General features: G+C 38.9%; 1 protein-coding gene across 1 annotated transcript in view; it reads left to right on the top strand.

Moving 5' to 3' along the window:
- The first annotated feature begins 3,942 nt into the window (after nucleotides 1–3,942).
- kcnh7 (potassium channel, voltage gated eag related subfamily H, member 7) overlaps nucleotides 3,943–25,870 on the top strand; it is a 57,114-nt gene continuing 35,186 nt past the window's right edge. Inside the window, exons 1-2 of the mRNA XM_036569951.1 lie at nucleotides 3,943–4,026; nucleotides 5,704–5,934. Of these exons, the coding sequence (XP_036425844.1) occupies nucleotides 3,951–4,026; nucleotides 5,704–5,934 (307 nt within the window). The 5' untranslated portion in view covers nucleotides 3,943–3,950. The remainder of the gene's footprint in view (nucleotides 4,027–5,703; nucleotides 5,935–25,870) is intronic.

The raw sequence follows: 25,870 nt of genomic DNA, 5'->3' as shown, positions 1-25,870 counted from the left end.
AAAATATTTGCGCAGAAAACACTGATATTATAATAGTAAGTACATGTAAGTAATTAAAGCAAATTTTATTAATATAGCACATTTTTAAAAAAAATTGTTTTACAATAAAACACAAAAAGGATTTCCACCTTCCAATCACCACCATCGTACATTAACACAACAATGTACAATCCTCAATCCACAGTTCATCACTTTAACAGCTGCTGAAAGCTAATCAATAAAAGTGTGTTTTAAGCTTGGTTTTAAAAACCACCACAGATGGAGCCTAATGTCACTTGGGAAACAAGTCCAAAGCATGCCCCCCTCTTTTTATTTAAGACGAGACCACGGAACAGTTAAAAGTGATCAGGCCTTAAAGATCTTGAGGGTGCATGCATACAAAGCATGTCCACATCATATGCAGCTGCCTGACCATTCAGGGCTTTAAAATCAATCAATACCATTTTATATTGGGTTCTGTAATGCACTGGCAGCCAGTGTAAGGATGCTAAAACTGGAGTAATGAACTCTATTTTCTTTGGATAACATTAATATTATACTAAGTAGTGATTTTATGTATAACGGTGTGTTCGTTAACCTTTTCCAAAATCTCCTTGTGGCAGTCCACTATTGTTGTTTTCATCCTTTCATACCTGGTTTGGCAAATCAGTGCTTCATTATGTTAAATCAAGCGTGCTGGTGATGGATTTCATGTCTGGGAGCATTCAAAAAAACACCTCGAAATCAGATCGAACTTCAGATTAGCTCACAAGGGATTAGCTTCTCTTTTCAAAATAAGAAATTCATGTTATTTTTTACTGTGTTTATGTGTATTTGCATTTGTTCTAATGATACATGGTGGCAAAACACACGTGTTACCAAGATAAATCGTTTTAAACAATGTACTTACGTGCCTAAAACTTTTGCACAGTACTACACATACATTCATGTGCAAAAGTTTGAATAAAATGTCTTCTTTTACAAATATATATCTTTTTATGACTTTCATTTTTTATTACCTCAGATGGCGACAGCATCACCAACTTGCTTGAGTAAAGGCTGTAAAGACACACGAAGCTGCCTGATGACATTAACGCTGTGCTCAGTGCTCTTACACATTCACATGAGGACATAAATTGGTAAGACTCAATGAATAAAGTGAATGAACGTGGCTGTTTTATGGCAGTGATAAAGCTTATGTGCGTAGGAGTCCTTCACACCTGTTCTTCTGCTGTGCTTCACTCTCATCACACCTCTATCCCCCTGTGGCAAACCAGGGAGTGGACAGAGAGAAAACATGCATATAATTAGTTCATATTTTATATTTCAGAGGGAAACTACTTGAGTGCTTATACAAACAGTTACACTGTCACGGAGCAGACCCTTCCCAGCAGAGCCAGACCATTAATTAATCATTTGGCACCATTTAGCAATTCATTAAGTACTGCAATGCTTTATTTTTCGACTACTCTAGTTGTTTATATACAGTCGTGTACGCAGTTCGAGCACTCCTGATCACATTATGTTTTGTTGATTTTGTGAAAATGGGTTCAACATCCTCTACAGAGAATACATTTAATATGCATATGTGTACAATTTATGTTTATTTTCTGAGTTTGACATATTGGAATAAATATGTGCCATAACTTTTGCACAGGCCACATTTTATGTTTTAATTTTAATTTTGCACATGACCATACACTACACTAATTTACACTAACTTTTTCATGTTGGACTTGATTCATACTGTGCATGCATTATAACTGGTCATGGTAATTGTGACTTGCTTTAAAGACAGATAATTAGCTCCATCACTCCAGAGAACAGCTCCACTGCTCCACAGCCCAATGCTGGGAGTCTTTATACCCCTCTGCCCGACGCTTGGCACTGGGTATGCAGATCTTAGGCTGATGTGAGGCTGCTCCCCGGCATCCCCTTCTTTTTTCTACGGAGATTATAGCTGTGTGTGCACAATTATATGCCTGCATCAGCAGTGGGTTGACCTTAAATAGGAAATCCGCAGATTTTTCAAAATGTCTGCACAGTTCACTCATTAAAGAAGCAGTATGTAAGATTTAGTGGCTTCTAGCAGTGAGCTTGCTAACTGCAACCAACTCAATACCCCTTCCTCAACCCTTCCTTTCCAAATGTGTAGTAGAACCTATTGGTACACAAATTTACCTGTCCAGCACAAAACAGGTGACTTCAGCCTCACTCTGAATTTGTCCCCATCAGCGATTTCCAGCTGGGAAAGGCCACAGCGACGTTTATGCAGTTTTCTGCCGTCGCCTGTTCTGATTTTGTTTTGCTTCTTTACGTTTTCACTTATTTGACGAGATTCACCATCCCTTGCTTTTTCTTGTGATAAATAATAAGTATGATCTGCCATTTGTCAAAATTTGGGTTCTCAAACTTCACACAACATAAAATGGTTAGCCAGCAATAGCAGCTTAAACATAAAAACACAAAAGGCGTTCTCTACACTCTCAGAGATAAAGGTGTGAAACTGTCTCTGCGGCAGTACCCCTCTTGTCACTGTGGTGGTACCCTCAAGCGTACATTTTAGTACTTTTGGTACATAATTGTACCAAAATCCATTGAAATTCTATTTTCTAAGTTGTTCTGACTCCACACACCCCATCTCATCTCCAAGCTTTTTATTATATTGTTCTGCTTTAAAACACTTGGTTATGAAAGGATACAAATATGTAGTTGTTCACTGGGAAAACCTTACTTAAAGTACACATTTGGACCTTAAAATCACTAATGAAAAATGTACCTGTATGGTACCTTTATTTCTAATAGTGCAGAGCCAGGGTTTGTCCGTTCTGGCCTGCTGTAGAAACAAGGCGGCGCAACATGGCAGCCTCTGATGGAAGAGGACCCACTCTCTATGTACTTGTGAAGGGCTCGTTCTGAACTAACGAAAACACAATGATTTGTAGTTACACTAATGAAAACATGGTTTTATATGCTATTTTCCATTTCTGCTAATAGATCCCCTTTAATTTTTCACACTGCACCTTCAAAGTCATTCAGAGTGGTTTGGTGTGAAATTCATCACTGTAGAAAAGCTATCAGAATTCAAAACTGAAGACTGAAGGTGGTAAAATCTGAGCTGGCTTCTTTACAATGAACCACATTAAACACTTTATTTATATCACAACAACTTAATTGTGCAGAATTGTTTTAAAAACCGGTGGAGCTCCCCTTTAAAGTAGCTGAACTCAGAAATCACGGTGTATGTAGGCATCACTGAACTGGCTTCTTTTAGAACTCATTTCAGAAAAGAAAAAAAATCCAGTACTGTGGAGAAATTTCTTCCTAAAGGAAAGTCAATTCTTTGATTAATGAATTAGATAACCGATTAACTAACTAACTGATTGATTGATTGATTGATTGATCTGTCTGTATATGAGTTAGTTGTTAGTCTCTGCTATCTCTCTCTCTCTCTCCTCATTAATACTGCAGCGTTAATAAAACCGCTGCTCTCACGTTCACTGTCACCGATACGGCGCGGGGAAAACCGCGTGCAGCGCTCTTTGACGCGCTCGCGGTTCACATATCCGCGTGACCTGTGACACGCACACCACCCTCCCCCCACCTCACCCTCCCCTCCTTTTGTTGTCTTGACGCGCGCCGCAGATACGATCTCCACGCGCGCGCGCGCACACATACGCGTCTTGCCGAGCGTGCGGCTGCGCGCGGCACACGGGGCTCCTCGCGGACGCACGTCACCGGTTCTTCCGTCCTTCGTACTCGAGATGTGATGAGCTCCCGGTTTTGTGTTTAATCTCCGCGAACGGTGAAGACTGAACGGCCCGGCACCATGCGCGCGGAGCCCGGCCCGGAGCGGAGGCAGGCCGGACAGCGCGGACGGACGGATCATCCCGCCGGAGTGACTCGGTACCGAGCAGACCAAACCGCGCAGCGTCCGTGAGCTCATCGCTGGATCGGAAGGGAGCGCAAACATGCCGGTGCGGCGCGGTCATGTGGCCCCGCAGAACACGTTTCTGGGGATTATCATCCGCAAATTCGAGGGTCAGAGTAAGTGTCGGTTCGGCAAAGTCCTCCCGTTCTGTCCCGTTTTTATTCCCGTGACGGTTTAGTGGCCGCAGCGTGACGCGGACTGCAGATCCGACGACCTCTAAAAAAGTGGGAAAGCTCCTTATTCATCCTTTCATAACTGTAACTCTGAGCATAAACGCTGTAGAGGGACATGGTGTATTTTAGGGTGAACGGGTGTATTTTATGTTTGCATATGTAAAACCGTCATCAGATCATATTTTCTACCTTGATGTAACAGTTTTAACTGCTGAACAGTCTATAAAACGATCAGCACTCTTGGTATTAATAATGAAGATGTGTTGATTTATTTTATTTAATTTTATTTTGTTTTATTTTATTTTATTTTATTTTATTTCATATACTTGCATAAATTACTTCTTCCTTTTTCATTTTTTCCTCCTAATCTCATCGGACACACTGTTTACAAACGGGACCACGCGCACACGGGCGCGCGATGTAACTACAGTCCACAGATTAGCCCCACACCACGGACAGTTTTATTCAAATTGTTCACTTCGACCCTGAGTAGTGTGATTTCGACAACATGAACCATAATATGAGGTGTGTGTCGATGCTCCAACTAGACTTAACGTCTTAAGTTTCGCAAGTATTCACCGGTTTATTTCACAAATCCGTCTTTAATCTGTTTTCTGACGACTTCTCAGAATTAGCGTCTCTATCGACGCCCTGTCGCCTTAGCTAGCGTTGCCTAACGGTATGGCAAACCGTCCGTAGCGTGTTAGCAAAACTACGGCAAAAACGACAGAAACATGAGAGAATATCATTTCCTAACCTAATGAAATGTTTAAGTAAAATTTTTCAGCTGGCTACAGTGAAATTAAGTCTGTGAGGCAACTTAAATTAGACTTCTAACGGTCTCTAGCGGTCTTGTTAGCTTCTTAGCTTCTATTTAAAATATCAGTTAGCTATAACAAAGGGAAGCATTCATAGCTAAAATGTAGTTGCTTGTGGGTAAATGTGAGGGCTGACTAATAGACGGTTCATAGCTGCAGTTAGGGTAATTTAATCCCCCCGGTGTACAACACATTTTATGTATTTGGACGGTCTGTTTATGAGTTACTGTGCATGCGGGACAAGCCAGACCCAAGTAGGCATCACAGGGATGCTGCTGTCAGTGGTCAGGGGCTAATGTTAGGGCTAATGTTAGGACTTCAGAAAATTGTGTCAATGTACTTTCATTTGTTCGAGCTCTGCGAAAGGACCACCATTCAGGATCTGTGCTTGTGACTGTATCCTATATAAGATAATTAGTTTGATGCATTATTGTTCATATTCATACCTAAATGAAAAATGCCTAAAAGAGAGAAAAAAAAAACACGTTGATGTCATTGTTCAAGAAAATATAGGTTCTCTGTCACTTCCAATTCAAATATACGTTCATTTGTAATATGTATTATTATGTTACTATTTATCATAATATATGACATAGAATAGCTCAAGATCTGCAGTTCAAATGATCAGGACCCCAAATTGAGTCACAGTAGCAAGTCAGTGGACGCCAACCACATCCCCAAAACACTGAAGCTACTAGGGTGGAAAATCAGCCACACTGTTATCACAGAGGGATAATTACTGCCAGCTCAGCCTTTAGCTCTGCTACGCTCATCCTTGCTCTCTGCTTCTTTCCATCCACAGATAAGAAGTTTGTGATAGCGAACGCACGTGTGCAAAACTGTGCCATCATCTTCTGCAATGATGCATTTTGCGAGATGACCGGCTTCTCACGGCCGGATATCATGCAGAAGCCATGCACGTGCGACTTCCTCCACGGTCAGCTTACCAAGCGCCATGCTGTGGCCCAGATAGCCCAGGCCCTGCTGGGCTCGGAGGAGCGAAAGGTGGAGATCACCTACCACCGCAAGGATGGTGAGTGTATTTGTGTTATTGTGTGTGTGTGTGTGTGTGTGTGTGTGTGTGTGTGTGTGTGTGTGTGCGCACTGGAACTAATCAATAAGGTGTCAAAACAGACAACAACAGATTGAGGTGTAAACAGAACATCTGTATATAGTAATAATTCATGACCTTGTTGGTCAAATATTGATTCGGTTTGGCAAGTGAATAAAATGGGGTTGAAAGAAAATGCCAGGCTTAGGATTACTAGAATACTTTATAATATATGTAAACTAAGCTGCAAAAACAACCTGTTATAAATTCGTTGTTTTTGAAATGTCATGAAAACCAGCACATTTACATACATCTGTCAGTTGAGCCTACGGTCATTTAGCTCCACCCATTCATGGTAAAGTTATAAGGAGTGTTTCCGCTTGAACTGCTTTTTGAATTAGGCACAATACAGGGTGGGCAGTCAGCACAGAGGTCATTTACATATATCTGACCTAAAGGAATAGTAACAAAACGTGACTGTTTAAAAAGCCTAGTAAATTCTAACAGATAAAGAGAGATTTGAAAAATGGTCGCAAAAAAGTCTGGGTGATACCTAAAAGTAATTAGCATTATATTTTCTAGTTTAAAAAATCATGATTGTCGATAATTGCCACCCCCACCCAATACATGTTTTCCACTGCAGCTTTGACCTAGTTTCTATTCTATTTTTATTTTAGATGCTTTTCTACATTAACGATTTTAATGAAAGTCTTTAATAAAAATCACATATTAATAATACGGAGTAACTCAACATCTTTTGAAAACTGCTTCATCTGTTGTTTTAACAGGTATTACTGCAAACACTTTGTTCATACAATTCTTCTGGTGCAGATTCATGGTAATTTGCACGCTTAATGTGCTTCCTGCTTGAGGAACTTAAGACTGCTGAAGTGATTTCCAAAACCATGCTCACATGCTTTCCATATAAAAAATACAAGGTGTTTTCCATTTGTAATGGAGTCAATCTATAGATGCCTCGTTACAATATATTTTCAAAATTTTTCTTTTACTCATCTAAACCTCCAGGACACTGTACAGAAAATACTCAAATCTTTTCTTTGTTACCTTTGTCTGATGCTGTGTCCTGGTCGTAGACGGAGACCAGAGGAACTTTCTCTACTTCTAAATGTTTCAGCTATGTTTTAACTAGAGCTTACTTAGCTGCTTTAAGGTAATATCCAGTCATGTAGGCTTGGTTGCTTTTCTGTTGTGAGCCACACTGGAGGAAGTCGAAGTTCCAAAGCACGTTGTGTGATGCTTTTTTTTTTGTTTTATGCACTCAAGATAACTTGATGTAAAGTAAAACAAGTAGAGGGTGAAAATCTGTGGGGTAAAGCTACCATTACAGTGCATAGAAGAGATTTTCTAACGAACTTCTTTGACTTTTTCAACTATTGGAGCGTGCATCAGGTTACTTATCAATAATCGACGATATCCAGTTACATTGTCCCATCGCCCAGGCCTAGTATAAATAAAATATACGATATGGGCCCTTTAATAAGAAAAATTGTTTGTTTTTATTACATTAAATATTCTTTTTTCAAGAGTGTGAGTTTTTAATTATTTGGGGTCATGGTTAAAACAAAAAACTACTGCCCAACAAAGTGTAAAAACTTGTTCTTACATCAGCTTCTGTATCACTTTTAGTAATGAACACAGGAGTGCATGATATATATCAGAGTTGCTATTGTCCTCTATTGAATTGTAGCCAGATTTATTAACTTGGAAAAGTTAGAAGAAGACGTGAAATACACCTGTCTTGGTGTGTGTTTGTATGTGTCTACTAACGCGTTTATAAAAAAAGAAACTCATTCTGTTTTTACTGTGACATTTTCCTGGACAAAAAAGCAAGGCAGAAAGAGAAAATAAGAAGAATAATAGAGAAACAGACAGAGAAGGAGGAGGAAAAGTAGAGACTGAGAGAGCACAAGAAATTGGGGGGCTGAGTGACTCAGTGAGTGACTGACTGTAGGTAGAGGCGTTTGAGGCTGCAGGGCTGTTGTGACAGCTCCTCTTCTCTGGGCCCATTTGACAGCAGCACACAGGGGAAAAGTTTAAAGCTGCGCTATCACAGACGACCTCAAACTGATCCATGTTTCTGACAAACGAGGAGAGAGAGGATTGCGTAAGGAAAACAATATAATCACAGCTAGCACTGATAGCTGGGACTGAATAAAAGTAGAATGTTTGTGTGTGTATGTGTATAAGCCTATATGCCTTTGTGTGCGTGTGTGTGTGTGTGTGTTAAATTGGACTTGTCCCATTCTGGGAAATCACACCTGTGGTAATTAACGCATGTCTCTCAGTATCAGAGCTGTCATCTGGCCCAGTGGAGGCTGAAGGTCAGGGCAGAGCACTCATTCCGAGAGCCAGCGGGAGCTCTCACAGGGCCTGCCAGCCAGCCTGCAGCCGGCCATCCCGCACTCGTGATCAGTGCTTTAATGAATGGATTGATGCCTTAAATAGGTGTACAGAGGAGGGAGCTGATGAATGAGAGCAGGGTGTGCCTTATCTTTTCTAATCAGGTATTTTGTCTGTGCTAATTCTGTGATGACAGCCAAATTGCAGTTTATATTTGATTTTTTGGCAAATAATGGACCTAATCTATATAATCTCACACTACATGATCTTTAAGTTAACATGGTTAATGATGCAGGTTTTTTATCATTAGGGATGCACCAATGATGAATTTTTAGGGTCAATTACAGTTTCTGTAAAGCCAAAATAGCCGATGGCCTATTTCTTGGACCACGTTTTATTAGCCATTTTTTAAAAGTAACTCCACCCTGAGGTACTCACAACTATGCCTAACTGCTTCTCTAAAGGTAATGTTGCTTTGTATATAATTGATCATGTGGGAAAGCCTCCTGTTTCCAAATCAACACTTCTCAGGAATGTAAAGAAGCCCTTTTCCACCGTTTTGCCCTAGTTATCACATAAATTCAGGGTTTATTTCTTTGCTTCCAGACCCATTAAATGCATAGTGGCGCATAAAATAGTGAGCCAGCTTTCCATTAATGTAAAAATAGCAAAACTGTCAAAAACGGAGGCAGGATTTCATGAGACAGCGGCGATGCTGCTATTCCTAGTAGCAGATGCTGAACAGAAACTGTTTGCTGGGGGATTTGGAAAGAACGTGGCTGGTATCTGATTGTATGTCCTGCTGTTTATGATTCATGTTGTACTCATTAGGAAGGAGAAAAGTGATGTGTCCTGTATAAAGACTTATTTTGGGGGGTCAGTAGAGGATTCTTGGTAAAAATGTATTAGGCAGTAAATGATCGCTGCTTGTGCGTTTGTGAGAGAAAGAGAGAGAGAGAGATTTTAACACTTTGCTATTTGAGAATGGTTCCTCACATTGCCCCCACACCCCCACCCTGTTTCTTGCTGTCTTTCTCTCTGTTCAATTTCATCTGTCCCCCTGATAGAGCGCACACACACACACACACACACACACACACACACACACGCAGACTGAAATTTGTATTGTGCCCCACAGATGGATGCCACATATGCTTTATTTAGCATTTATATTACCTCGGCATGTGACAGCACACAATTATATCAAAGCTTCTTTCTGTGTGTCTGAAAGAGCAGTTTTATTTCTCACTCCTGGCCAGAGAAAAACCTCCCTGCAAACCATGTCATTCAGCAACAACGCAATTACCTTTCATGACCAGCATTTGCATCCCTGTAGCTATTCATGGCCTAGCTTTGCTCTATGCTGAGACAGGGGAAAGTGTTATATTGAACACTGCTTATTCTTTCAATAAAATAATTATAAAAGTTTTTGTCAACACAGAATTACATCTGGCTCTATTACTTGGCTCGTGTTGATAAGCTCAAATCCCTTTCTCTGCTTGTTCTTCTTTCACTTAAATCCCTTCCAGAGCTTCTCATAAGGGAATCATATCTATTCTTTTCTTCTGTCTTCTGTTTGTTGTCCTTGGAGTCTTCTGCTGTCAGAGAGTTTCACACTCTTGTTTCCAAGTTTCAGGGTTTCGCAAAAGACAGGTGGAAACCTTGCAAAGCTTGTATTACAAAGAAAAGAATAAAAGCAGTTAATGGATCAGTACTGTTGCTGTTTTGTTTAACCTTCAACTGTAGCCCCAATCTGTTGGCATATTATTCAGTTATTAATCATAAAGTACCGCTATAATAATTTAAGCCTTAAAAAAACGATGTTGAATAATAAATAAATATTTTATGCGTCATTTTTATGCCACTATAAGAGGACTTGGTGCATCCCTAAACCTCTACATACATTCAGAATGAGAGGATTTATGCTAACATTTCCATTATTTGACAGTTTATTAGATAGATGTGGAATATAAATTTGACATAATAATTTTTACATATTTTTATCTGCTTTTGCAAACTGCTAACTGCACACTGTCCTTCAGGTTAGGTGCATTAGCGCATATGTTTGTATATCAAACCGTGATAGGTTCAAGCTTATTTGTGAAGTTGACATATGGGGACCTACGAATCGTTTTTGTTTTCGTTGCAAAAATACGAGCTTTGTGCTATACAAATACATGTAACACAAAAAAAAACAATTTTATTGGCTCAATCATAATAAGTCTTCCAAGAGGAGCTGAGATTATTTATACTATATTTATGTTTTTAATGGTTCATCCATAGCTCCATAGATTATTTTCACAGTGCATATTGATTCGAGATCTGTGTAAAACACGTGGAGTGCTGAAATGTGTCTGAACATGGGAGAACCCTGATACCAGATCAAATCCCTTTCTCCATGAGCTGGGTTTCACTCATGAATAAGTGCTGTCATGCAGCCTGCCGACCTGTTTGCATGATTAATAAGCTTTATTCATGAGGACACGAAGCCACCAATCAGCAGGCAGCTGCAGGGCCTGTTTGCCTGTCCTGCCCTGTGAGTGGCTGAAGGGCTCCACACAGCTGTGATGCTGCTGTTCACACACAGAGACTGCATCAGTAATGTGTCATAAAAACGGCCTTTTATTACTACCTGCAGGTGTGCTGCTGAATATATATGATTCAGCACTTTTACAAACTTCCAAGTTAAGCACTATTTGTTTGTGTCTGAGAAAGAGTACAATGGAGAACCTTACTAGGTCTTATCTAGACAAGCCAACATCCGACTCAATAATTTATTATTTGTGATCTCAGTTTCTCTTAACAGTCATCTTGTGCCAAACACACACACATAGAGCCTTTTCAGAATTTGTGACACTGTTTCACTTTTGCTTGTTTTCAATTCATTCAGTTTTACTACTTTTCTTTGTTTTATTCATCTCTCTGTGATGTATGATCAGTATTGCTATTATTCATGCATACTTAAAATCAACTTAAATTTAGAAGTCAATCATCCGCAATCATCAGTTTTTAGAGTTATCTCAAATTTGGTGTAGTCAGTTTATACCTTATTCTAGTTCACATGTTTTTAGCACTGGATCTCAGTTACAGTTAAACTTCTCAGTTTTAATTACCCAAAAGTTCCTCACTGAAATAAGAGTTTGATGTAATATATATCGTTAAACTGTTAAAGTTTCAAAATGTACTGCTCACTCCCCAGTCCATACAGTCCAAGCTGTAAAACCAGTCCACTTTAAATTCATTGTTTCTGTGATGTCATGGAAAACAGCCCATTTACATTTACCTGCCTATTCAGTCTACCGCAGTTTAACCCTGCCCATTCACACAGAATTTATAAGAAGTGTTTCAGCTCGCACAGCTGTTTGAATGAAGCCCAACACAGGGCAGCCATTTATGTATATCAGATATAAAAAATGGTCATGTAAAAATGAATTATAACTGTTCTTGGTGCATAAAGTCACATAAACATTATAAGTGGACCTCAAGGAGAAAGACAAATTACAAGACAGTTGTAGCATATCGCTGCTGTCAGATCAAAACCTTGTATCTCCAGAATGATAACTTTAGAGGAGAAGGTAAAAACATACTTTACTTTTGATGTAAGTCAGTGGAACTAGACTTTTTTCCAAGTAATGTTGGGTCATTTCTTTAGGTCCATTCATCTTGAAATTTACACACAATGTAAAGGTCAGTATGTATTTTCAAATTATGAAAAAACCTGAAAAACGACAAAAATGGAGATAAGAGGTTTTGGTTCGACAGCAGCGATATGTACAGGTTAAGTTGAGCTGAGTGAATGTGCTGTCATTTATTAAGCTGTAATTTTTTAGTCCTCCTTCCACTTGATTTAGTCATTGCTGATGTAGTCATTCACACCAATAGGCTTGGAACCCCTGTACTGCATAATGTATTGTGGCATCTGCCGCAGAGAGCTTAGGTGGAGTGGCCATGCAAAGTGGCTCTTGGGTTGCGCCAAAAAACGTATTTTTGTGTCATAGAAAGAATAGAAAGGTTCCTTGTGCTCCAACAAAAGCATTATCTGCTCAGACAAAGAACAGTTTCTTGTACTGAAAAAAAAAAAATACTCAGGTCCCTTTCACACCTGGCATTAACATGCGTTTTGGGTGATCCGATCAGAAGTGGACAGTGCTAAGTCAGGTGTGATGGGGTCCTTTGCATCTTGGAGACAGCTTGTGATCCGATCACTCAGATCACCTACAGAGGTGGTCAGGGATGCATATGGCCATGTAACATTTGTAGTGTAAATACTGAAGACTCGCCTCCCCAGCAGCAACATGGACAGCCTAATCAATGTGCATCATCAAAGCAGGGATGAAAGCAGCTGCTTCTTTCTCTGTCTTCTCTCTTGTTTGTTGACAGGTTACATTAGCAGTCCATGGGGTCTAAATATTTGTAGCCGGCCTTACATGTACACGAACAAGGACTCGTGGGACATTTCTGTCTGACAACAGATGCAGCATAGACTGGCATGGTAAATGCATGCTGTACCCTTCCTCTAGCTTTAAAATTTGATCATAAGTGGTCACTGGAGATGCATTCGAGACCCATGAAAATGCAAGGTGTGAATGGCTATCTATCTATCTGCAGTGATGTTTTTTTGCATTTTCTACTTATTATGATCCAAATGCCAAATACATTCAGTGATGTTGAGATCTGGGTTCTGGGGTGGTCAGTCCACTGTTCTGAGAAGATAGCCAGCTTTCTTTGATTGATTTGCAATTTTTTTGTCCTTCTTGACAGTTGCACATATTTCAGACCCGTAGAGTTTAATTAGGCTACGTTTACACAGCAGGTAAAAGTGGCCCAAATCTTTTGGCATTTTCAATTCCGATTTGAGACGCTTTCATATGCGGTACTGAAATCCGATACGTATCCGATCTGCGGCAATGCGACTCAGTCTGAACAGCCAGATCGGAATTCATGCGACTTTTACGTCAGTCCAACTCGACATTTGTCATAATTTCGTGCTGCTGAGACTCATAAACATTTAGGCTGATGTTTCTGTACAAAACAATTAGAAGAGACTTAACAAACAGCTCCGTGCTCAAAGAGGTTTCGAATGAAACGGCTGAACGTGGCAGGAGGAGACCGTCAAAGAACAGTTTAAAGAATCCAGGGACACGAACCAAAGAAGTGATTGAGGCCGTATAACGTGCCCTTTTTAGGGTGATTTCCAATACATTCTGGGCGGTGAGCCCAGCTATCAACCACTGGAACTTCATAATCGTTCCTGTGATGCTGGCGAAGACAAAACTGAAAGCTCCGGGAGCGACTGCCGTTCGCTGGCCGTCCTGATTGTTTACCTCTGGACGAGCCATGTGAAGCACTGTTCTTTTGCGCATGCGGGTCGGTTTAGAAGCTGATCTGTTCCGACTGATGTCACATACAGGTCACATTTAAAAGATAATGTGAACAGCCAAACAAAAAAATCAGATTTGGTGAGAAAATCAGATTTAGGCCACTTTTACCTGCTGTGTAAATGTAGCCTTATATTCTCACAGTGAAAGGATGGATGTAAACACCCTCAAAGATGAAAGCTTTAAGTTCTGTTTACTTTATAAGGATAGTTTTAGTGGTCTGCCAGGTCTTGGACAGTTGTTAGCAGTCCCATTTTCTCTACAATTTTCAATAATTTTTTCTGACTCCTGGATTTTTTGTGAATTTTAAAAGAAAAATGCTCTAATTGCAAGTCTTGATTTGAAAAACCCCACAAGACCTTTTTTTGTTGCAAACAGCACCTCCACATATCTGTTAAGGAACACTTTTTAGTTTATAGGTGGAACATGGCTGATATTCCAATTAAAACAATCAGCTATTAATGACAGCAGTATTGTGCTCAAGGATGGAGCAGAGAAAACAATAAATATATGAACCACTGCTTCCATCATAAAAAGCATGTCGCTATGATGTCAACAAAGTGACTGATAATTTGTTTTTGTACAATTACCAAAGTACCAGTAAGCGAATGGAAAAGCTGAAGGAAGGTGAAGAGTGTGTGTAAAATGTGCTAATGTACCATAATCCAATAAGAGCTAATCAGGGCCAGAGCAAAACACTGGCCTAGAGATCCATCTCTGGACATGTGGGCTGTGCCACCACCCATAAGAGAGTGCAGAGAGAATGAGAGAGATAGGGAAAGAGAGAGAGAGAGAGCATGCGTGTGTTAACTGGTGAGTCAGAAAGGAATGTATTTATAGCTTGTGTGCTGCTCTTGGCAGGTGTAAAGTTGAAAGAAGCTCTGTAGCACACGGCTCCTCTCTCCTGTTCCCAGACACATGCTGCATACAGAAACTGTTAATACAACAATAACACAGCAAATATCTGCCCGAGCACACACTCACATTAATGAAGCTATTTCAGCCTTTATTGGGCTTTCAGTAGGGCCTGGTTATGATCAGCCTCTATGCCTCCCTGCCTGTTTTCCTAGACCTCATCCATCACTGTCAAAGGGAATTCCCAACCCGTTTTTTCTCCTAAACCACCTGTTCGCACTTCTTTGACTGAAATGTCAATTAGGGTTTTCTTTTTCTCTTTCTCTCACTGTCTCTCTTTCTCTCTGTCTTTATCGTAGTACATACCTGTTGACTTGTAATTTTTTACATATTATCAGGCTTTGCACCGAGGTGGAAGATATGACGATATCCTTATCACTAGGGATGTAGATGATTAACCGGTTAACTGTTAAACCATCAAATAAACATTTGTTTGACCAACACTATTGGTTAAAAATTCATTAATATAATTTTATTTAATTGCATGAGGGTGCAATAGGCAATTGGTTTTGCTAGAAAGGCATGGAAAACAATGGTGGTGTTCGCGACCACTTTTTCGAGAGGATGACAGCATAACTACAGTTATGTGCCATATAGAAAGCAAGCATCCACAAGTGATAGGACAGCTGTTTCATCCATGTCCTCTGAGTGAAAATGTGATGCACAGCAGTGTGAAGAAATCGTGTGAGCAAAATTATAGAGAAGGACGGGGTGGACAGCGATGGCTTTCGAAAGCTACTGAGGTACACTGAGTACAAAGCTAGCCTGGTCATGCCCTTTATGTTCATTTTAATAAGTTTTGTGAAAAGGAATAGCAACATTACGAAGTGGTAAATGCTTTGTTTTGAAAAATAATGAGGTAAAATAATGTGCTGTTATATTGTTTTCATTTTAATGTTTTCATTTTAATGCGGTGATTTTCAAGTCATTGATTTTAGCTTTAATTTTAATGTAACTAACCATCCAAACTTTTCCTTATTTGGGGTTGTACGTAGTCTTTAATGGCATTTTTTAAACGTGGCTTAGAGCAGCTTCCAAATCCCAGCTATGGAGAAACACACAGTGACAATATTGATACAGTGATGGCTGTATCCATATTTTTGAATATACTTATACCCAGTCAATGGATGTGGGACTGAAACAGAAACTAATAGTTAGAGTTTACTCTTTATTTGTTATTATTTGTATAAACAGCTACATTGGAGAAAAAAGCTCTGGTCCGGTTTCACACTGGCCCCTTCAGTGCATCACACATTAAGGAGAAACGGAGTACAGAGTGAGGTTTATACATTAGTTATTGTGTGCTGTTGTGTCTGTGCATGATGTAAGTATACTTTCTTAACTGTGTTCGTGTTAGTTTTACTTTCACAGATATACTTTAGTTCATGGTTGTAGTTTGTAGCCGCTGTGTCTTGCGCTTAGCAGGTAGCATTTAGGTTTTGGTTTTGTGGAGCTACTTTATGTCGTTGTGCTGTTAAATACTAAACAGATAATGTTACTGTGTAATGTGTATTTGATATGTGGCATGTGTTCATTAACATTTTGTTGTTCATTGATGAATTTCCAGACACAGACTCTCTCGCACTCACACATACTTACACATATGCCAAATCACTGATTACTGAAAGATGTGTGTTATTCCTTCATTTTTGTATTTTACTTACAGATAAAAGGTCTACAGTTGATTTGCCTCATACATTTGTGGTGTATGGTAGAATTCTTTCCCCGGTGGAGAAAAAACCCTTTACAACCGTTGGCCAGATCAGTTACACGTAGGCGTATCTGTATCAAAGTCAACAATCAAGTGAAGAATTTACCATAAGGTGTAAACCATCAATAAGCCTAAAAAACAGTCTACAATTCTGGAAAACATCCTATGGACAGATGACACAAGGACAACTTGTACCAGAATGATAAAAAGACACAAGTTTGAAATAGGGAAGGAACTGCTTGTGATCTTCTGAATACCCCCTCATCATGTATGGCTGTCAGTGGAACTGAATGCTTTGTATTTATTGATTATGTGACTGCTGTCAAAAGCAACAGGTGAATTCTGAGATGTATAAGGCTACACCCCAAAAACAACTCCAATATGCTGTGGTAGCTAAAATAAGACTTTGTTGATGGACCTGACTAGTTCTTAGATACCCCCCCAGCATTATTAATGCATTCATTATATATGTTTTACAGAAGCATTAATCCAAAAAAAGTCATTATCATTCTCCCCAACCATATTTATTTGTTATTGATTATTGTAGTTTTAGAACAAATTTTAAGGTAAACCAAAAATGTCTCTTGTACAACTGGTATGTTTTGTCATCATATTTTATTGTATCATCATAATTGTATCATGATACGTAGCATATTGTTAAGTTGCTGACCGTACCCAGTCCTAACTAGACTATTTTGGCGCTGGTTAAAGTTTGAAAATATATGCCAGTGGAAAATTTACAACCGTTATACATCTTTCACAAGCCATTGTGAGTGAAACTGTATGTCTGTTTTTATATAGTAGCTAATAATCATGTAATGTTGACACACATAAAAGATAACAAAGTTAGCATTCCAGTTTAGTTGACTGGCTAAATGCTGCAAACACACTGCCAGCAGCTACATCAATTAAAGACTATTTTTGCTAGAACTGATTGCAACTGAAGTCACGGAGTCACACAGCCCCTTTCTGACGTAGCTTATATTACCCACGACTGATAGGAAATAAATATCTTGTAAATTAAAAAAATGAAAGACCTATGCACTCTTTTGAAATACATCCCATGACCCCTCACAATGGCCTCACGACCCAAGTTGTGTTAGAGCAGGGACAGCACCTTAATTACACATCGCAACAGGTATTCCAGAGTGGTTAATAATTAATTAATTAATAATAGAATGACAGAAGGAGTAGGAGGTAGAGGAATGCTGGAGTGGATTGACAGTACAGAGTAAAGAGAGTGATTGCATAGTGAACACTGTCTAGATGAAGACTGACACTAACAGTAATGCCATGAGACAAATCGCAGAATCAGACAAACAGCCTCTCTTTCTCATTCTCTCTTGGATGATGTATTGATTAGCTGAAACTCTACAGCAGCTTCATGAAGGTCAAAGCCCATCTCTGTGCAGTCAGATAGCGTGAGAGCATCACTGAGCCGTGTGCTGCAGTAGCTCAGATAGATATCAGAGCAAGGCTGAGCAGTGGCCTAAGTGGCTGCACCACAGGTACTGTATCTTTGGCCTGTGCGGCAGGGGATTAGAGACAGATTGGAAACACACGCGCATGGCATGTGGTCGGAGCTCAGTTCATTTTCGGAAACAGCAGTCTGAAACTGCTCATTATCGTCTGTCTGACACAATGTCCATCCACGTGTGTGTGTGTGTTCATTCTCCTTGTTGTACTTGTTCTGAGCTGTTACTCAACTGGAGTGCCCAGAGTGCAATTACTTTCACTGCTTATGTGAAAGTATGTATGATACTGTACACCCAAAGACCACCTTTTCATTTATTTGATATCCAGGCAAAACAGCCAAGAGTTATTCATTTTATTCAGTGTCAGAAAAAAGGCAAGAAACATATTAAACAGAAAAAAAACCACAGAAGCCACCCACACTTAGTATAATACCAAACCTCCCAGTATTTGGAACAGTGTTCACCCAGAAGTGGATTTGCATCTAAATCTCCAGGTATGGGAGCCCACTGAGCTACTACACCACCTGAAAAACACAGTTGTTTTGTTGCCTTTTATTCCCTTTTTTCTCAAAATAACGAAGTTACCCTGTTGTGTAATTTAAAAAGACATTTACAATGTATTGCACTTCTTATTAGTCCAGTTACAGGTCTCTAATGATAGGTTATACATCTTTATTATGCTTAAACGACTAAATAAATGTAAACATGTGAGCTATAGAAAGTGTCCCTATATTACCTGATTTTCCTATTGAAGGTGCATTTATTTTGAGTTATTTAGCTTAAGAATCTTAGTTTTCATCAGCAGTGGAGGTCGTTGTGTTTGTATGTATGTGTATATTTATAGCTTTATGCTCTTGTATGTCTGGCTGTAGTTGCGTGTGGATTACTTCGTCTTTTGAAGTCTCCACGGACTATGTATGTTTAATTATTGATAGTGGAAATAGAAACTAATGAAATTTCCGTCTTGACCCCAGAACCAATTGCTATATGGTATATTTGTACTGACAAAAGACAGTCCTGTACGCATATGTATATATAACAGAATAAACCCATCAACATCTGCTTTTATTCAAAATGTGCTAAGCCCTCTGTGTTATCAGTTGATCACTAATGGATAGGGTCTGTTTCACTGCTTCCAGCATGTCTTTGAAATTGAATTTCTAGGAAAGCCAGCCTGAGACTCAAAATCTTATTTTTGGTTAAATGGCAGAAAAATTGGCTGCACTGGTTCAGTTTATTATTTTAGTGGGTTGTATCCTGGTTCCTTTTGACCTACTTAAGGTCCATTCTTGACCTTGCCACTGGATCTGCCTCTCACATAACAGCTCACACCAGCACACAAACAGTGAAACTGGTCTCCTGTAACAGAGAGGACTGTTGACTTATTTTGGACATTGTACAAGAGAAGACCCCTGATTGAGAGTTTGGTGTTCCTTAGCCCAGACAGGGGTGGGTAAATTGGACCAGAACGGTCCAGAATAGCGTTAAAGCACTCTCTTTTAACCTCTAGGTGATTGTACATCCCAGTTTTCTGATTTTACCTGCAGTGTGACTGAAGTGAGACATTAACTATGTTTACTGTCGCTGTGTTACAGAAAAATCTGGACCAGTCTTGTTTCATTGGTAAATTGAAACATGATTGGTCAGCTTTGAAAGAAGATGTTTGCAACATGAGGTCCAGTGTGAGGAGGAAGGTTTAGTTAAGTCCACCTAATTGAAGTTTTCACAATTACATAGAGTGATCTTATCTTTAACTCAGTCTTCATTAGTTTACCTTTAACTCAATCCTAATTTGAGCTATTGCGATAGGTAGCTAATTGACAAATTTGACCCTGTGGGAGTTAGCTTGTTGGTATCCAATGGAAACCCCAACCCACCTCAGAGCATCAGTTAAGTACCATCTAGAATTGGTTCCACCTCAAACTATCAAGAATCACAACTTGGGCATGTGCCTTATTCAAGGATACCATGACAGAATGCAGCAGCAGTAATCATATTCTTTCCTTCAGTGTAGCATAAAAAAGGATTTTAAGTGGTGACCTTGTGATTGTGTTTGAGAAATGCACCACTTTCACGGCTCATTCTGCAGTTTCCAGAACCATTTAAATTATTTAGTTGTCATCACTGCTTTAATTATCATCACAGTGCAAAGTAAGGTAATCAACATTTAAATGGGCATTTTTGTTTACTTCACTCCACATTCACATAAGGGATCCATCAAAGTATTTATATGAGGAGTCACTTCGTATGTGATCAGTACCTGAGCACACTTTGTCAACCCTTATCTTGGGGAAGGTTTTTCTCTACACATCCTTCCTACTAACTATGCTGCTATGAAAATGTATGTTTGCCACTGCAGTAGCACCTCTACACAGCAGTTTTCTTTAGATGAATTATGTTATTGCTACTCAATTATAATAGATAAATAGTAAGCGAATAAAACCTATTTTTAATTATCAGTCAGCATGTAACCATCATATTAGAAGTACACAGAAATTCTGGTCCTGCCTTATTTTGATTAAATCATACATGCTGAAATACTCTGTTGTGGACCATATAATGCATAATATGAATAATTGATTTAACCGTTCTCAGCAGAAACACGTTGCTTTGATAATTATGCTTTTATTTTGGTCATAAAACTATCATAAGAGTTTGATGCTTATATTCCGGATTCAGCAGGCTATTTAATGCACTTATACCAACAGCAGCGCAGCATGAAATTTAAGTATTTAAAGTAATTATTCAGCCCCACAGAGCTAAGCTCTTAAGCTTCTCTTCTCCTCTCTACATACACACACACAAACACACACCCTCACACACACCGTCACCCACTAACACACCTATGCAAGTGCACACACACATACTTAAACACATACATGCACCACCAGGGATTCCCTGGACTGTTTCCGAATGGCCTTTCAGCTCAAATAACAAAGCTAACCAGTTCAGCTGTGGAATTGAAGTCAACAGTCTGTTGGACTCCATAAGCATCCGGCTCTAAAACAGATATTAGTCTGTTCATTAATCTCCCCGGCTGTAGCAGTTGCTTAAATCCTGGCCCAGTCTAGCTGAGGAAAACCACAGGCCCTGAGAATGCCAGAGTTGGCTTACTTTAAATAAAGACAGGAGGGTGCTAGCATGGGGCAGAGTGATCATTGGGAAAGTGGTGGAAAAGAGCAGATGGAGAGATCGAGTCACAGAGAGAGGGACAATGACCTATGTAGGGAATAACAGTCAAGAGTTTTTTTTTTTTGAGAAGAGGAAAGAGTAGGGCACAACACATTTAGTGTTTTGCTAAATTTAAAAATATTTGATCAAGATTAATAGCTTTTATACAAACAACCTAGGACTGAAAGATTAAATGTTTTTATATCGAAATCACAATTAAAGGCATATATATATATATGTAAATATATATATATTTACTCTTAAAGTATAGTTCTTCAAGGTTCTTAAAAAGATGGTCCTTTAGTAAAGACAGTCATTCTATATAGAACCATGAAATAAAATGGTTCTTCATATTGGAGAATGTGTTGTATGTGGTTCTGTATAGCATCAAAAAGCGTTATGGTATTGTTGCTTGTTGATGTCACGTTTATAACAATAGAAGAACATTTTGGTCCTATAGAGAACTCTTATTCAAAAAAGGTTCTATATAGAACCGTATACAACACATTCTCCATCAATCTGAAGAACCATTTCACCACACAGAGAACTTTCTATGCATGCAAATGGGTTGCTGAGTCCTTATGGTTCTACATATAACCATTGTCTTTACTAAAGAACCTTTGAAGAACCATCTTTATTAAGTGTGTACATTAGCAAAAAGGTTGTTTTAAGTTTTAAGAGGGGAAACGGAACCTAATAAGTGTTTGGGAAATGTCCTGTAGATGAGTTAAACCAGTCAGAGGCAACCAAACCTCCATGTGCTGTGACATCACAACCACAGCTTACTGGCAGTTTGACACACTACGTTCAGGGATTGAGACTCAAGATAAAAAACTTGTATGTTCTGGTCTTCTTGGCCAAAAAAAATCAAGCCTGTCACAATGTTAAAAAATTACAATCTAAATTGCATTTGCAAAATTCAGTCAGAAAAATCGCAATTAGATATTTTCCACAAATTGTTCAGCCCTAACTTACTCCATACTGTTAATTGTAACAGGCGGATGAACGAGTTGTAACGGTCTCTAGAGAAGACTGCTAATTTGATGAAAACACAACCGATGCCTTTGTAATTATCTAGGAACTAAAAAATGCATGTCTAATTGGAAAATGATTACGTCAAGATTTTTTTTATCATAGTGTCTAGACAGATTCAGCCAAACAAGTTCTCCTTTGGTTAGAACTTCAGAAGTTGAACAAAAGGCCTTGTGCATCCAAACAACCACCAACATATTTAGGAAGTGACCGTGAAATCAACCAGTCCCATTTGATTTCCAGCCGGTGGGACCAATTACACGAGAAAAACATCAGTCCTGGCCTTTTGAAAGGCCGAGAACTGTCACTGACTTAAAAATAACAGATATATCACCGACTGTGAGCTGTACCTTACTATCAGTTGTTAGGTAGCAAAAATGTCTGTAATTATTCTATGCCAGGGATCTTATCTTAATTGAAGGAGTCACTGTACAACATGATAGAGGAACAAGATATCTAAGCCAGAGCTGCCATAAAATGTTCATGTGCTCCACTGCTAGCTTGGTGCTAATATATCATTGCAAATCCTTTAGTGGAAATTAGCATTGCCTTAGAGGTGGTGATTTACCTTGTTTTTACAACAAATTAAAAGGGTGTTAAATCTGTGTTAAATGTTACTGTGTACTGATGTGTGGTTGGCAAAGGCTTAACATTTTATGGACAATGCTTTCCTTATGTAAACAAAATTGCAAAGTCCATGAAATGACTTGAATACATAGTGCTTTATTTTTCAGTATTTTGGTACATTAGTTTGTTATAGATCTTGCGAACCAGACTTCTGCCTATTGCCAGTTTTAAAACAAACATGTTAGGAAGGAGATACTTTTATGTAGATATGACTGGCTCATGGCTGAAGTTTCTCTTGTTCTTCATTTCATGATGACCTTTTTCAGATTACATTTACACATTGTTTCCACAGCAGAATAAAAGGGATGCTCTGTGTTGTTTTTTTTTCTGGATTTGACTTTTATGAACTGAACTGAAGGCCTAATTCTAATGGTAATGGTTAACCTCTGGTTATAGATGAATCAGTGGATAAAAGTTTTCTAAAACTGTTGTACATTTATATGAGGGGTAAATGGACTTTACTCACTGTTTACTTCGAACAGTTCTGTTGTAACACCATGTCAAAACTAACCCTGCCATGTGGAGACTACTTTACTTTGGCTAGCTCTCACTGTAAGTTGTTTATAAGCTTCAAAAAGATGCTGTGTCACAACCAGGAAGAGAATGATTAAAATAATATGAACTCTGTGACTTATACACATAATTTAAAAATCAAACAACTTATTGTTTAGTTATTTTTAACTTATTTTTAAGTTATTTTTATGGTATAAACAGTCTTCGGGGTAAATTGCAATTTTTTCACATCACATTTCCATGGTCATATATAAGAAAGTAAAGACATGCACGTTTTAGTTTAAACCCTTTAGCTATTTTGTTATATGTTTCATTTACATCATTTCTTAATTATAAATACATCATTATTCATAGTTAGTTACCACATGTTTGTGTTATTGCTGCTGAAAACTGTAACTTTTAAGGAGTAAAGTTAAATAGATCTTCTTATTGAGCTTTAGATACCAAACATCAGTTACACTGCTGAATGAAATCTTCCTTTGACCTCCCTCACAGAGCATACTCTTGTCAGAATGCCTCAAAATGTATGTAAAAATCACCAGAATGTAATATCACCAAAAGAAAATTCTGACTTCCGCTGATCCGCTGTCTCAATCGAAGTGTGAATTCCATTCTAGATCAGGAAACCTCCGTCTCTCCTATTTCTCTTTATCTTTATGTGTTTCTGAAAAAGCCCGGTGGACGGTGTTTCCTGCACGATGTATGGTGGTGTATGTGAGTAGTGACAGTGATGTAGTGGAGGGCCTGATACTGCTTACCCTGGCATATACCTGCCCTCCTCACCACATTCATCATCCACAAGAAGAGAAAGATGAGCTAAATTAGTGTGCTCCTGTATATATCATATTTGTTTTCGCACTCCGCACAATGCACTCTACGCTCTATTGTTTGTGTACTTTTGCACTGCTGCAGTTTATTCTGGTCACTAATGATGCATCACATGTCTTGCGTCAAAATCTGCTTATTTTTTTAAAAGTAGCTGTAATTAACCTTTGTCTTCCTGCTTGGGATAGAAAAATGCATTTTTTGTTATTAATTACATAAATATTTAATAAAGCATGTGCTCATTTTCGGCCTGAATAAAATTCCTAAAATTTATTATATGTAATTTAATTAATAAAAAGCTACTGCATGCTGTGCTTGTTTTTATCACTGAATTACATCAGGTCTGAAGTATCGTGTACAAGCAAAACACACCGCTGATGTCAGTAAATACCAGTATATGGGTAACGTTAGAACTTCAGCCGACTACACTGGATGGTGCTCGCAGGAAACCTGTGGATAAATTTGACGAGCAGCAAACTAAAAAACCTGCAGAAAAGTAGAAGTCTCCACCGGTAGCTCCATGCAGCTACAGTTGCTCTGATTAGACGTTGACGATGAAAGTTGCAAACTACATTCAGCTGATTTATATTGAATGGGAAAGAACAAGTAATGTATATATTGTGATTAGGCTTATTTTGTCCAATCATGTATCTATAACAAAATGCACTGCTTTTTAAATGGGAAAAAATAGAGTCGAATTTGAGCAAATAAGACATATGATTAATCACAATTCAGTACACAAAATAGTTAATTGCTACACAATGTGTCTGTGTCTCTATATATCTGTCTGTCTTTGTGTGTGTGTATATATAAATAAAGAATATTATATGTGTGTGTATATATATATATATATATATATATATATATATATATATACACACACAGTTTATTCACTTGCAAAAAATGACAAACGCCATTCTAGCGCAATCTGAACCCTAAATACGTTTTGTCACAAAAGCCATTTGTTCATTGTTAAGGCACTGCAAGTTCATGTTTTACAGCCGAAACAGACATGCACGAGCACTGTTCTCAAACAGAACCTGAGAAATCCGTTCAGCGAATTAGCGTTCAGTATTCAGGTCAGGTGACGCCCCACGAACAGTATTTTAGGCAGAATCTCAAATGGCTCTCTTCTCCCTACAAAGCAGATCTTAAAATAATGGCTACTGCATCTAAACAGCGCACAGTATGTCTAACAAAGAACCACTTTGGATTCAGCCATATGTGCGCAATTCATACTGAACCTAAAGTGTTAGGTGTTAAAAGGTGTTAAAGCCAATATTTCATAACTCACCTAGTCCAGTGCTGTTTTTGTTGCAATTTTCAGCACTTTACCTACTGGTTTTGTGTTAAAGAATGTTAAATATTGCACTTAAAAGAAACTTGTATCCATTAAATGGCTTTGTTTAATTCCGAAACATGGAATGACCGTTGGAGTTTTTAAATGGTGCATCAGCAAGCTTCTTGTTGGAAAGTGACTGCTGCACCATTTAAGGTGGAACGGGAAAACTCAATTGAAAAGCTGGCGAATAGGAAGCCAACTTTAGCTTCGTCCTTCGTACTGTGTTTTGGGAGGTTATTTAATTTTATGTGTATTAAGATTAGAAGTGATTCACACATTGATGGATTTGCTGATGTGTGTGAGATTATTTTTCTGGAGCCTTGTGCTAAACTTGGTTTTAACATCAGGTGCAGACTGAATACTTTTCTGCTTGTCTAGACAGGGGGGCAGCACGGTGGCGCAATGGGTAGCGATGTCGCCTCACATCAAGAAGGGCCTGGGTCTGATTCCCTGCCAGGCGACCAGGGCCCTTTCTGTGTGGAGTTTGTTTCTCCCCGTGTCTGTGTGGGCCCCTCCTGGGTGCTCTGATTTTCTCCCACAATCCAAAGACATGCAGTCAGGCCAACTG

The sequence above is a fragment of the Colossoma macropomum genome, unplaced genomic scaffold (assembly GCF_904425465.1).
Source record: "Colossoma macropomum unplaced genomic scaffold, Colossoma_macropomum, whole genome shotgun sequence".
Lineage (NCBI taxonomy): Eukaryota > Metazoa > Chordata > Actinopteri > Characiformes > Serrasalmidae > Colossoma > Colossoma macropomum.
This window is presented reverse-complemented; position numbering and strand designations above follow the sequence as displayed.